Below are 14,862 nucleotides of genomic sequence, written 5' to 3'. Positions count from 1 at the left end.
GACAGATAAGAGGTGCCCAAATATTTAAAAGTCCTGCACATCATGTTGCCCATTTTCTGACAAAATCTTTTACAAGACCTAATGAAACGGAGAAGTACTTTACTGTATGTTGAAAATCTTCGTAAAATGTGAAAATATTTAGTTTAAGATCTGTTTAATTTATAAAGTTGATAAAAGGCATAATAAATTAACCATAGCTGACTGTATTGTTATCTTTAAAAGCACATTGTATCAAACATTTACCCCTATATGCTCTATTTTGTGTTTTTGAACTTAAAACATAATTATTAACATTGTAGAATAAGGTTTATGTTTTATAAATATAACAAACAATGTTTCTATACTGATCAAATTACCCCAAAACCCATCACGAAAAAGGTTTTTGGTTAAATTTGTACACTTACAAAAAACACTGAACAAAACAAAGAACTAAAGTTGGAACAAGTGACTAGGATTCAATGTCATGTTCACTGCCTATTGTTGTTTATAAAATACCTTTACTGAACAGAGCGGCCTTAAATAAATGTACATTTGTAAATATATTTAAGCTGTAAATATAGACTCTAACCGTATTTGTCTTTCTTTGTCTCTCTATTGCTCTCAGTGTGAGCCTTTGTGTATTTGTGATTTAAAATATTTGGCTTTATCTTCATTTGTGTGAGGAGAGTGACGATTAAGAATGTCTTATTTTAGTTGAAGACATCATGTAGGCCTGATTTTTTTCAATAGTAGATTTTTAAGATTTTTAGCAATAGTAAATATATCATATGTATATAATGTGTGTGAGAGATTGAGAGCTTCTTGTTTTAAACGTCACTAAATTCTAGTTATTATGGGAGCACCCGTATATTTTGTTATCTTTACTTCTTAAAATAAATAGTATACCCTTCTCATTTTAACATGCGTCTGTAGATGTAATCAAATGAAATGTAGTTTTTGTGTAGTTTTCAGCTGTAAATATATTCTCGCCCACTGGGAGCCGCTGCGAGACCGATCGGTTTTCGAATCGCTCTCGCGGTACTTTGATGTCATAGGTCGATCAGTCTGCGCAGCACTGTATGCAGTCGATCCCTAATGACAACAACATGGCGGGTAATTCAAAGGAGCAGCAGCTGTCTCTAAAAGTTTATAACACCCTTCAGGTAGTTCCCTTTTGCATCTTAATAGACACACATCGCACAATGTTAAAGATATAAAATCGTTTGCTGACGTTTCACGAAATGACGTTTAGTAAAGTTTGATAGCTGCCGTCAGTTAGTCAACAGCGGTGGCGTTAGCTAATAGTTAGCTGGTTTGAAATGCTCGTAGTATAAAACTGCAATAAAACAACTTGTATTTTATATATCAAATACTGTACTCGTGTATTATTAATATTATTACTATTTAGAGGTTTAATAATCCCTCCATATAATCAATCGGATACAGCTTTTGCTAGCTATTATTGCTAACTTAGTCACAATCTCTCATATAAGGCTTGATTTGTGATTTCTTAAATATCATTTATAAAGTGGTGATTTCGCTCAGCTCAATCGTGTATGTACAAGATACCAGACCAAAGTGTTACCTACAACTATTAGATGAGACTCAAGCAGGATGATTTGTTTTGAATCAGGGTCTGGGATGTCCTCTGGTGGATGGGCTGTACCTGAGGGAGGCTGACAGCATGCAGGATCTTCTGTGTACACCTTCATTACATCGCACTGATATATTGAAATGGATTTACGTAAGGTGAATGTTGGTGGATGGATTGTTTCTTTACGTTACTACAACATAACTAAACATGCACACTGGCTGACGACCCAGATAAAGATAAACTGTAGTGTATTTATTTGTCTCAGTAAACTTGTCAAATTACTAGGGACTGTAGTGATTTTATACCTTACCATAGTAAACATTAAAGTATACTACAGTATTTATTACGGTTTATCAGTTCACTATAGTTAATACTACCTAATACTTTAGTACACATTAACAACGTGTAATAATAAACAGTTAAATTTACTACAGTTTGCTATGTTTAAGTATACTACCGTGTTCTTCTACATGATGATAACGCTGACAAATGTTTTTAGAATTGCTATACTAACTTTATACAGTATATACTAACAAGAGCTACTTGTGTCTCTGTGTTTGTGTTTCTTACAAAGCATTTGTCCATCTCTAACGGAGAAGTTTTCGTCAATTAAATCAACTCAAGAATTAATTCAAGGTAATCCTTCAACTGTTTCGTATAATACAAGTCTCAGGATGAAGTTGGTTTTATGCAGACCGAATTGTAATGGACAGAATGAAAAACCTGTACCTGATTCTTCTTCTGTTACTGTTATTATTATTCATAACTGCTGGATTTTTCTTTCTCAAACACAGAATTCACACGGTTTGGGCATGAAATGATGCTATGTAAAGCTAATGATCAAGATTTAATAAAGGTATGTAGTTTAAAGTTGCAATGAAATTGAAATGAAAAACTGTCATTTGTTTTGGAATTTTTTTATAAGACTTATCTTTAAGCTTCATTATTTTTTTTAATTCATGTGCCCTCATAATCTTTAATCAAAACGCAAACAAAACAATCTCTCTCTATCTCCGGTCATATGGTATGGCAGGTGGGCGGGGTCACGCAAAAGATTACAGCAACATGACCCAACTTCAAACGATACAGACAGTTCTCGATAAACGAATTCAAGATCAGCCCTACCTTTTTTCATTTCTAAAAGCCATTTCACTTGGATATACGTCACCACGGGGAAAATAATACAATCAGCTACTTCCTGGCGACTTTAAAAGGACACTTTTTTTTAAATACTCATTTTCCAGCTTCCCTAGAGTTAAACATTTGATTTTTACAGTTTTGGAATCCATTCAGCTGATCTCCGGGTCTGGTGCTACCACTTTTAGCATAGCTTAGCACAATCTATATCTGGTTAGACCATTAGCATCATGCTAAAAAAAACGAAAGAGTTTTGATATTTTTCCTTTTTAAAACTTGACTCTTCTGTAGTTACATCGTGTACTAAGACTGACGGAAAATAAGAAGTTGCGATTTTCTAGGCCGATATGGCTAGGAACTATACTCTCATTCTGGCATAATAATCAAGGACTTTGCTGCCGTATCATGGCTGCAGGAGGCACAATGATTTACGCAGCAGCCAAAAATAGTCCTCTTAGTATCTTTCAATAGCAGGGGACGGGCACTGGGTAATATCAGTGTGCCTGCTGCAGCCATGTTACGGCAGCAAAGTCCTTGATTATAACACCAAAATGAAAGTATAGTTCCTAGCCATATCTGCATAGAAAATCTTATTATCTTTTATAATCTTTTAATTTTCGGTCTTAATACACAATGGAACTACAGAAAAGTCAAGATTTAAATAGGAAAAATATCAAAACTCTTTGGTTACCATACTTTCCGGACTATAAACCGCACCGGAATATAAGCCACATCATTCAAAAATGCGTCATTAAGACGAAATAACATATATATAGTCACAGTGGACTATATGTATTGTTTATTTAGAAAATTAATTTACAAAGTAATATAATCAGTTATTTAAACGATAAACCATAGCATACAGAACTTACCTGGAAGGTTGAATAGGCTAAATTAACCGAACAAGCCAACTAGGGTGAAGTTCGCATACTCGTTATTCCGCATCACTGAATCCATTGAATTACATAATTACAGAAGCAGCATATGGTGGACTCTCGCGGCTGTATACGGTAATGTTGTCTCTTGCCTCATAAAATTAATTCATACTGACTTACAAGGCGCACCTGACTGTAAGATGCAGCACCAGCCAAGTTATGAAAAAAACTGCGGCTTATCGACCGAAAAATGCTGTATTTTTTAGCACGATGCTAATGGTCTAATCAGATTCAATGGATTATGCTAAGCTATGCTAAAAGTGTTACCACCAGACCCGGAGATCGGCTGAATGGATTCTAAAACTTTAAAAATCAAATGTTTAACCATAGGAGAGCTGGAAAATGAGCATATTTTCAAAAAAAGTGGAGTGTCCCTTTAAAGATCTCAATTATTATTATTATTCATATTAAGCCTATTTTGTTTAAACACTTATGCAGGTTTTAAGTGATCTTTCCTATTGTGTCTCTTACAGGGCCTTGCACCACCTTTACGACAGCTTGTGTTTCTGGAACAGCTTCTCATGGTTATTCAAGCTGACTCTTCTATGTCCTCTGGGTATGTGAGCCTTATTTTGCTGTGTAGTCACTTAACCCCATATATACAGTAAACACATCAAATAAATTTGCATCACCCTTAGAATTACATTCAAAGGCTTAATTTGTGGCTTCTTTACTGTCCCTTTAGATTATTTGGTAGAGCATTGTGTTACAACGCAAAAATCATGGGTTCGAACCCCAGAAAAAAAGTATAGATTGACCACGATTTGCTTAAAGTGTATTATTGTCAAACATGGCTCTTATGCAGTGGTGTAAGTGACATTTTCAATACTCTCCAAAGTGATTTGCTCTATATTTGTTAGCATTGAGTCAGACCCCCGTTATGGCCTAAAAAAATAATTAAGCCGAGTGTTTGACATGCTTTGTTTGTTGTTGATAGGCACAGGCAGAACTTATCATCTGGAGATGAACATGTGAAGAATGAAGATCTTCTTGGGCTGCTGATGTCTCAGGATCACTCATCTGACCTAGACCTGGTCCTGAACCCAACCTGCAATCCTTGGTCCGCACACATCCGAGAACATCTGATACGAGCACATTCGGCGCAAAACAAGACGAACGGAAACCGGTCTGTATGCGTGCTGTGGGTGTAGAGAAAATTTGGAATGCAGATCGTGCTTAAAATTATACATGAATGCAGTTATTCATAGTGTGTGTAAGATGTAGGCCAGTAAATTTAGTCATGCCTTAATTTTAAAAAGGTGTCTATATTTTGCCCTTTAATGTAATGTATGTTAATAACCAGATTTAAGAACCACTGTCATAAGCTACTGTTTGTTTTCATTTATTCAAGAACTGATTCTTCACATTCTCGCATTAGAAGTCATGGAGAAGAAGAAGACCTGACTGAAGCCTTGGCACTTCTGCAGTCTACGCAGAGTACATTAGAAGAGCTCCAAAAAGAGGTAGAGGAACCGTCAAACATCTTCCTCTTCATTGCTGTGATTGTTCTTTTTAGAAACGTCAGCACCACGTCCAGTTGTGTGTCATAGTAACATATCACATCTCTCCTGCAGTGTGAGTTCCTGCAGTCGCATCCCTCAGGTTCTGCAGCTGCGCTGTCTCCCTGTGCATTGAAAGTGGCCATATCTGATATGTCGCAGTTCATGACTGCCTTCAGCCACATCTACAACACTGACTTTAAAGGTTACTGTCAGAAAGCCCCTCCTGCTCTCAGTTCAAGCACACATGTGTTCCAGTCTGTACATCAGCTCCTTCACACTTGTAATATGGTAGGTCCTATACAGCTTGCTGTTTATACAATTATGTATTATTATTTCCAGCAGTGCATAAAAATCTAGAGCAAGCTGCATGTAAATAATTAACATGGTTTTTTATTCTATAGGAGCTTGCAGCTATTAAGCAGCTGTCTGAAACTTCATTGTCACTTACACAAACAGTGAAAGAGCTACAGACAGAAAAGCGGTACTGGTCTAGAGGAGAAAAGCACACACTGCGTGAGTTTAATGCTGCACATTTCTGCAAATCTTTTTTTCGGGGTTCCCACGGGTCCTTGAAATCCTTGAAAGTTTGTGAATCTGGGGGAATAAAAGTAGACTTTTTAAGCACACGTGCTAAACTGTTTGCTTTAAATGTTTATATCTTCTGTATCCAAATGTTGATTCATACCAAAATGCTTTTTTGCATAGTTGTGTTTGACACATGAAAACGTCTCGGGTTACGTATGTAACTATTGTTCCCTGAGAAGGGAACGAGCCCTGCGTCTCCCTTGCCATACTTCCTGCGTCCCTGTAACGCCGTCTTTGGCAATATTTCAGATAGCGAGATACTTCCTGGCTCCCGCGTCACCATTGGTTGAATTTGATATACACATTCAGACGCACTTACCCCTGGAGGCGTCCCCAAAGTGTCACCGCAGTGACGCAGCACGAGTTCCCTCGAAAGGGAACTGTAACAATGTATCTTAAAAGGTAACATGATGTAACCTCGCTCTCACTAAAAATGTGTCCCCAGATTTAGTCCTTGAATTTGAGGGTATTAGACCTGAAAAGTCCTTGAAATGTCCTTGAATTTGAAGTTAACTAAGGTGTGGGAACCCTGTTTTTTAGACTTTGAAAAGAAAATACATTTCAAAGGAAACATAATAAAACTTAGTTCTTTTTAAATAGGATCTAAAATGTAGTATGTAGTAAAATATAGTAAACTGTAATGCAAACATTCTTGTCAGATACTTCTTACCAGCACAGCTATATATTTGTCTGTTAGGCCAAAAATCAATAAGTTAAATCATGTTCCATAAAGATATTTTGAAACTTCCTACCGTAAATTTATCAAAACTTTATTTTAATGACTTGATGCAACTTTAAAGGCAATTTTATCAATATTTAGATTTTTTTTGCATCCTCAGATTCTCAAATAGTTGTATCTCGGCTAAATATGATCCTATCCTAACCAACCAGACAACCTACTGTTTGATGGACCTACTCTTCTTTTCATTTACCCAACAATGAATAAATAAGACAATAGATGTTAAATTTGCCAGTTATTTGTGCTATTAGTTTTGTTTTAGATCTTGCATCAAATAACATTTTAATTCATATTTTGCAGCCAACCAGTTGGAGGAGCTGAAGAACAAATATGTGACTTTTCTCTCACTTCACCAATCATAACTCAAGAGTTGTCTGTATGCTTATCTTATTGTTTTAGCACAAAGATTTGTGTGGCAAAGCAGACATGAGCTGGCAAAATAAGAGTTTGTAGGCCTTTTGTTTGCCTGACCAGGACTGTTTTAATGTAATGCTTTGTATTTTTACAGCTACTCTGCTATGCACAAAATAAGGAAGTATTAACTGTCATCTGACCTAGCATGTGTATTGTTATTCATCAGTAGACATATACTGATGATGCATTATTTGTCATTTTTATTCCCTTTATACAACACAATTGTAATAGCACTAATAAACAATCATCATTTTCTCTATTAATGGTTTCATGCCGTTTGATGTATTTTACAGTTGTTAACAAGTGATTTGACTTACAAATATGCACCTCCAGTATTACACAATTGTTTTAATGTACCTGTATGGAACAATCATGGGATTATTTAAATACAAAAATTAAACACAGGGTGTTGACCATGGTTTTTGTATCATTGTGTTAGATGTCAGGTCATCCTGACCTTAACATGCCTTTAACACACAAGATATACAGTACTGTGCAAAAGTCTTGGGCCACCATGCCAGAATTAGATTAGTTGTTTTTGCAATGTTATATTGATCATATATAATTGTTTCTCAATCTATTTAATAGTATACATCCAGAAAATACAGGAAATGTGTATATAGTATTAAAACTGTGTTAAAATGTAAACTGATGTGTCAAGTTTTTAGGATAAACTCTTCTTCCTTGAGCAATAGCAGGAAACTGCAGGATCTCTTAAACCTAAATCAATTTAAATCCTAATTTCTGATTTTAAAGAAATTAGTCTTTTAACTTCATTCTGCTCAAAAACACTCAAGATGTGTTTAGTGCCAAGAGAAGAGGTCACACTTAACACCTATGATGCCTAAAGAAGACATTTAGTCCTTTAGTTTTTTTCCTGTATTTTCTGTTTGTATCTTACATTGAAAAATAAATATGGATGGACATTAAAACTTCTAAAACAACAAGTCTGGTGGTGGTGGCCTAAGACTTTTGCAAAGTACTGTACATGTTTCTTTTCAAAAATAGAAGACATTTAATAATTGTATGGATTGTTTTTATTTTTTAAATGGATGAATTGTTTTTATGGATAGATGCACTTTTTGGAGTTTCAAAAATGGGGCATTATCCAATGCTGTTATAAAGCTTAAAAGAGCCGGGATATTTAATATAGCTCTGACTGTGTTTGGCTAAAAGAAGAAGGTTATTATGGAGGAACTATTCCTTTAAAAATAAATGAAACGAATAAATGGCTAGTTTAATCACATTCTGATGGGAGTGACAGATGGGAGGGCCTTTTTTGCACTAATTAAGGAGAAAAATTATTGCAATGTGTGCAACTCATAAGTAAATAGTTAATAGCATTCGACAGTGTACCTCTCACCTGTTTCTTTCATCTCCCACTCAATGGAAAATCAGGCTCTTGATCAATCATGGGAGGTAAGTAATAACACTTTTATTTGAATTTGAAACAAATTTTTAACACTTCATATATATTGTTTGTTTCCTATAGGCTCCTCCTGACTTAGGAAAAGAGCACCGTTCCTTTAATATGAATCATTATGCCATTAAAAAGAGTGCAGCACAGAGTATGTTGGATGTGGCACTTCTGATGGCAAACTCATCTCAACTAAAAACAGTCCTGCGTGCAGGACCCAATAACTGTTTTTATATCCCTCTCATTGTCCTGATTTCACTTTCCATCTCACTGCAGATCATTGTTGGTGTCCTGCTTGTCTTCATTGGTCAGTTCATGTTTATTACATCTGTTAAAGGGATAGTTGACCTTAAAATATAAATTCTGTCATCATTTACTCATCCTCTAAACCTGTATGCATTTCTTTGTTGGAATTTAATGGGTATCATCAACTGTGTGCTAACCATCATTTTTTAAAACATTTTCAATCACAATACTTCCAATATTTTTTTTCCTACTATGGATGTCAATGGTAACTATCTGCTGTGTGTTTACCATCATTTCTCAAAATATCTTCTTTTGTGTTCATCAGAATTCATACAGGTTTAGAACGGCATGAGGATGAGTAGATGGTGACAATTTTTATTTTAGGATGAACTATCCCTTTAATGTCAGCTTTTCATTTCGGTGATGTAATTGATGTCTTTTCTGTTGTTGTCAGTTAAGTATGACCTGAATGATGCTGGGAAACAGTCGAAGCTTAACAAAATAAATAACACGGCCACTGTTATTGTGTTCTTTATTGTTATCATCAACATTTTCATCACAGCGCTGGGATTTGAGACTGGAAGGTGAGGAAAAGTAAAATTCATGTACTGTACAGATTTCATCTTATTCTTCTATTATCAATTTATAGCAATAGGAACAGAAAAGGTGTCACATAATGGTTTGTTTTCTGTATCGTTTTCATAAAATTCATTTAAAATAACTGGTGACACTTTTAAATAAGGTCGAATTCATTAACATTATGTAATTTGCAAACATAACATTTATTGTTAGTTAACTCAAATACAGTTGTTTGTTGTTTTTCATGTTCATGATTTTAAAATTGCATTATAAATGTTGAAATTAACAGTAAAAATATTTTATTTTTTTTGGAATCATGAGTTTTTGTCTTGATTCGTTTAATGCTTAGACTATATTGTTATGGTTAACTTTAAATTCCTTTTTCTTGCGTTTCAGACAGGCAATAATGGCTGATACTTCAGTTTCTCAGACAAACTCTTTTATTGATGTTTAAGTTGTCCAAACAGCATATTAAATTACTCACATGTGACTTATTGCATATCATGTCTTTTATTTTTTTATTTTAAGTGGCTTTACTGAACCACTTAAATGACACACTTTCATTACAGTTTTGTCCGTTGTTGTTTTTTTTTTTTGAATCATTTTATGGAATGTCAGAAATTTTCTTAATTTTAGTAAAGACAGCAGTCCGCATGTCTGAGATAATAGCTTGGTTTTCACAGACAAGGCTTATCTTAAGCCAGGACTATGCCTTAGTAAAATTAGGAATTTTATTGAAAAAAAAAATGCCTTAGAAAAAACTATTACTGGTGTGCATCTTGAGATAAGAAAATGACACTGGCATATTTTAAGATAGCTGAACTCAATGTTTGTATACTTTTAATACAAAATATATATTTTATTTTAACATTAAAAGAGTTTGTAATGCAGTATTTTTTAGTGTTTGCTATACCTCTTCTTAATAACACGTTTAATCAATCTTTTTCAAAAAGGTTTATTCAAGCTGCTTAATACAAAATATTTTACACTTTTCCAGGACAAACATTAAGATTAAAAAGCATATGTATGTTTATCAATTTAAGGATGATGTATAAAATCTTTACATGTATTTTTTATAAAGTGACAGTTTAATGAGAGCAATAAGGCATTCAGGGCTTAGCTATTATATGAATTTGGTAATGAATAAAGCAGTAGCAATACACTACAAAATGTGCTTTAGCTTTTGTTGCTGAAGTTTAGACCAGTGCTAAACACAGCATTAAAGTAGAACAGAAATGACCTCGTACTACATAGCGAGGAGTTGCTATAAATTATAAGAATATTCTTGAAATAACTTCAACTTTATTTTTATTTATAGCAACCCCTCACTAGTCATGAAAGCTAAAATGAATTGTAAATTCAAGTTGATTAAACTTAAAAATGTGCAACAATTAATTTTTACAGTGCATGTAAAACATGCATCAACACTGAAATACCATTTAACGTAAACTGGGACAAATCCAAATAAAAAAACAACATGCCATTTTCTTGGTTTTATCATATTGTAACATAAAAGACGTGCAAAATATTTTTTTAAAAACTTTAAATTACAGAATTATGTCAATCCATGGATGAACTACAGCAACATAAAAAAATCCTCTTTGTTAGGCCACGTTTTTGGTTATTCTTACATTTTCATCTAAAACATCTCTTCTAGTCAATGGTTTTAAATGGACCTTCTTCTGCGGGCTCCATAGATGAGTACACATAATAAAGAAATACAGCAATGATAAGAAAAACCAAGACACGAAGCCAAACCGGCACACTGGCAGATTTGCTGGACTCTGGAGTGGCACTTTTCTGGCTGGCTTTGTAAACCGATGGGCCTGGGCGAGAAGTCGTCTGGTAGGATGTTCGAGATTGGCTGATAATGGGCCTTGGAAATAATAAAAGCAGATTATGTTTGTTTTCCAAGGCTGTTACAGGAACAGTCAGAATACTTGTCATTATATCATGATTATGAAAAAAGAGTAAAGTAAAACTCACTCATGGGTGTAATCTACATCATCTCTATAGTTTGTGGCCTGTGATCTTCTTATACTGGGGAGAAACAAATGCACGTACTTAGAAAGAATTCAAAGTAATTCAATAATATTAATTCTGTGAAAAATAACCTTAATATCTTTAACATTGACTAAATAAGGCCAAAGATTGAAATTAATGCTCCAAATAGCATAATTATATTTTAATGGATTTTACAGACACTGTCACATATAGAACTTATTTAAAATTAAATCATTTTATCTGTAAATAGGAGAGACCAAGGCTTGCTTTCACATTTACTCTATTGACTTTCCTCAGGGTAGGAAAGAATTGTAAAAAGTGTACTGTACAAATGTATTACATTGAAAACATGACTTATAACATTATCATGACTTAAAAAACGATAATGATATTGCCATTTTGGTTTGAAGTACAGAATTCATGAAAGCAGTGCTATTTTAAAACTACTGTTAAATCCAAATCCTAAAGTTACTTAAAGCAACACTAAAGAGTTTTTGCTCTTTGCTCCCCCTACAGGTTGGAAGCGGAAATGTCCATTACCACTGTCGTAAATAATTTAGCCTACTGCAGCAAAGCTGGCTTAAAAGGATTGTAGGTCTGCCGTAAAGCAAGTTTTTGTAGTTTTCACTCGAACTACAGGACCGCGACCCAACGGTTGGAAACTTCTTTAGTGCGGTTTTGCCGATAGAGGGCTGCAAAGCGAATGTGCAAGTGCCGTTTACCCTGTTTCGAGTGGATGAACTTTTTTTGGAAACGTTATTTTAAGGTAAAAAAAACTCTTTAGTGTTGCTTTAATACCAAGTTAGCAATGATGATAACTTTGAAATGTGAAAAGCAGCCCCAGTGTACTGTGTGCAAACAGCTCAACATGATCTCACGGAAAGTCGTGTTATAGTCACGAAAAATGTGATTAATTTTTGACGTGTCACTCACACGAATTTCTATAAATAGTTTTTCGTGTACGTTGCACGACTTCCTTTTCCGTTTCACTGTCAATTGGGGTTAGAATGTAGTTTTATGTATTGGTTTCTACATGTTTTTCTTCCGCTTTTAAAACTATTCTCACCTGAAGTTGGGGTTAGAGTTCAGGTTTGGGTTAGGATGTCAAAAAATAAAGTGATTCTAACCCCAAGCGACAATGGTAAGAAAACATGAAAAAAAATGATAAAACAATACATAAAATAAAACGGAAAAAGAAAGTCGTGCAACGTACACGAAAAAACTATTTATAGAAATTCATGAGAAAGACACGAAAAATATATTTGTCCTCAAGGCACGAAAAAAGCTAAATTTCGTGCCATGGACATGAATAAATTAATCAAATTTTTTGTGACTATAACATTTCCGTGAGATCAGTCTGGAACAGCTATTACAATGAGATGAATAAATCTCACTCGTGAGTAAAGTCCGAATCTCCAGCTTTTGACCTTCGTGTACTGGGAAAAGACATAAAATATATACAATTACTATAGGTATCCAACAAGGATAGGATATAATTTGTGATTGTGTACAAGACATGTTTTTAAAACCAAATGATAATTGTAATATAATTTTAGGCTGTTGTTAAAGGACAAGTTTGGTATTTTACGCTTAAAGCCCTGTTTGCAGATTGTTCACGATGAAACAGAACGGCTTCGACCGAAATTTGGACACATGATGCTGGCCCCGGAATTCTCGGGCGCTTCCTGTATCACCTCCCACCTCTACAATGGGTCCATAGGTGCACAGGAACAATCCCTCCCAAAATGCATCAAACCTTCACCCACAAAGACGTGAAACTCACCGAGCGGCCAGGGGTGTTCACCGACATGCTCACACAAAAATCACTGCAAAAGACGCTTTCCAACAGGTTTTATTGTAGTTTTTGCCAACTCCATTGACTTGTATTAGATGTGCTGGGCGGTATGGTATTAATCCGCGCCGGGAACCCGTTTGTATTCTTGCAATTGGCAAAGGCGGATTATCGCCACCACCTGGGCTGGAGTGTCTATTATTCAAGCTCACAGCGGAAGAATATATGGGCGTTTGGAAAAATAGGTCCACAAGTTTACAACGAATACTAAAACACCTGTTGGAAAGCATCCTTTGCAGCAACCTTTGTGTGAGCACATCAGTGAACACCCCCGACCACTCGGTGAGTTTCACGTCTTTGTAAACGAAAGTCCAATGCACTTCAGGAAGGATTGTTCCAGTGCACCCACACAGCCACTATAGAGGTGGGAGGCGAAACAACAAACACCCGAAAACTCCCGGGGCAGCCACATATGTCGAAATTTCAGTCAAAACCGCTCTATTTCATCACAAACAATCCGAAAACAGGGCTCCAAGTGCAAAACACCGAACCTGTCCCCCAAACATCTTCAGTAAAATAACATTAAGTACTCACACATCACTAGATCCATCATCTCTAGTAAATTGTTGCTGCTTTAAAAAAAAATCTTATTAATAAACGTCATGTCTGCTGAAACACAAACTAGTATACCACATTACCTACACTTTAAATTGTGTTCAGTTGCTACTTACGGGCAGATAGGTGACATATTCCACTTCTTCCTCTAGAAAAACAAAATATTTGCATTGTTTTAAGAGTAATTGTACAATCCAAATACAGATGATGACTTCTGATTTTGATGTTTAGTGAGACTTACGTTCTTCTCTGTAGTATGTCTTGTCAGGTGAGGATGGTTTAGTGTTTTTGCTCATGGCCTCTTTCAGTTTCTTCTCGTAGAGTTTTCGTGTGGTATCTGCAAACAAAATAAACCATCATGAGAAATACTTTCGCATCACATCTGATAACTTTTGCTATTACTTTTTTACTAATACTGGTATATACATACCCACAATTGGTCCATGTTTGATCCCATATTCATCCAGCAGCTGGCCGATCTCCTTATCAGACTTATCACTTAGTGAAGACATGACTGCAATGCAATGATGAAAGGTTTATCATAATAAAAATCTCAATTTGCATTTAATAGAGAGATATGTTGTTATTTTACTTCCTTGTAATGACAGTGTTGAGGTAATGATAACTCTACAGTTATATCAAAGGTAAAGTGAAAAACGAAACCCATAAGCATGTGTCTGAACGAACAAAAACAATGAGATAAACAGGATGATAATACACAAAAAAAATAATTTAAATCGCCGTTTCAGGCTGCTAAAACATCTGTGCCTATATATCACTGACACGTTTGCAAATGGCAACATCTGGAAATAAACGACGAACTGTGACCAAAATGCATCTTACGCAAAGGCCTAGCAAAAGAACTTCATTATCATATAAAAAACACTGAAGAAAAAGGCAACCTCAATGACACCAAAGTAAGTTAAGTTCATTTTTATAATCGAGGAAAGCGTGCTGTAACAGTTTACGTTTAGTGAAATATATTTGTTTCTCGAGCTAGCACTAGTAACGTTAGCAGATCACCTTCAGCGCGCTAAGAATAGACATGGAAACCATAGCATAACATAAGTAATAGTTTAGTATGCATTCTTGCCTAAATATACAAATTTAAGTTTTTAAAAACAAGAGTAATAATTTACCTTTAACGCTTTTACGAAGTGAATGTGAAGAAAAGGCGCTAAGCTGTACGTTAACTGGGGCGTGTCGCACCCATGAGGTGGAGCAACAAACATCACTCCCCTACGTCAAGTTGGTTGTCATTTATATTCTGTGTAGCAGATGATCACCTTAGTAATTTCGGATAAATGAGCAATAACAGTAAACT

At 35.1% G+C, this 14,862-nt stretch overlaps 3 protein-coding genes across 7 annotated transcripts; 2 read left to right on the top strand and 1 right to left on the bottom strand.

The window, feature by feature from the left end:
• The first annotated feature begins 999 nt into the window (after nt 1-999).
• On the top strand, nt 1,000-7,144 carry haus7 (HAUS augmin-like complex, subunit 7). 2 transcript variants are annotated; one of them, XM_055189272.2, is made up of 10 exons: nt 1,000-1,142; nt 1,613-1,728; nt 2,148-2,209; nt 2,368-2,429; nt 4,119-4,201; nt 4,583-4,771; nt 5,024-5,108; nt 5,220-5,435; nt 5,549-5,660; nt 6,772-7,144. In XM_055189272.2, exons 1-10 carry the CDS (start codon nt 1,059-1,061, stop codon nt 6,831-6,833), a joined length of 1,071 nt encoding a protein of 356 aa, XP_055045247.2. In that variant the 5' UTR covers nt 1,000-1,058; the 3' UTR covers nt 6,834-7,144. The 2 variants fall into 2 exon arrangements, with proteins under 2 accessions (XP_055045247.2, XP_055045245.2); XM_055189270.2 differs by having other exon boundaries at nt 4,997-5,108.
• Nucleotides 7,145-8,390: 1,246 nt separating this feature from the next.
• Nucleotides 8,391-9,952, top strand: LOC129431255 (ninjurin-1). The gene is made up of 3 exons (XM_055189059.2): nt 8,391-8,609; nt 9,003-9,132; nt 9,524-9,952. The coding sequence occupies exons 1-3, from the start codon at nt 8,417-8,419 to the stop codon at nt 9,579-9,581; spliced, it is 381 nt and encodes a 126-aa protein (XP_055045034.2). The 5' UTR covers nt 8,391-8,416; the 3' UTR covers nt 9,582-9,952.
• A 114-nt stretch (nt 9,953-10,066) lies between these two features.
• Nucleotides 10,067-14,789, bottom strand: emd (emerin). Of its 4 annotated transcripts, none has more exons than XM_055188779.2 (8): nt 14,678-14,789; nt 13,969-14,052; nt 13,780-13,875; nt 13,655-13,686; nt 13,518-13,555; nt 12,526-12,567; nt 11,114-11,167; nt 10,067-11,003 (listed from the first exon to the last, which is right to left on the bottom strand). In XM_055188779.2, exons 2-8 carry the CDS (start codon nt 14,048-14,050, stop codon nt 10,781-10,783), a joined length of 567 nt encoding a protein of 188 aa, XP_055044754.2. In that variant the 5' UTR covers nt 14,051-14,052; nt 14,678-14,789; the 3' UTR covers nt 10,067-10,780. The 4 variants fall into 4 exon arrangements, with proteins under 4 accessions (XP_055044754.2, XP_055044755.2, XP_055044756.2 ...); XM_055188780.2 differs by having other exon boundaries at nt 13,518-13,552; XM_055188781.2 differs by lacking the exon at nt 12,526-12,567.
• Nucleotides 14,790-14,862: the final 73 nt, after the last annotated feature.

This window comes from Misgurnus anguillicaudatus, chromosome 13, assembly GCF_027580225.2.
Source record: "Misgurnus anguillicaudatus chromosome 13, ASM2758022v2, whole genome shotgun sequence".
Classification (NCBI taxonomy): Eukaryota; Metazoa; Chordata; class Actinopteri; order Cypriniformes; family Cobitidae; genus Misgurnus; species Misgurnus anguillicaudatus.
Note: the sequence above shows the minus strand (reverse complement) of the source record. Positions and strands in the feature narration are given on the sequence as shown.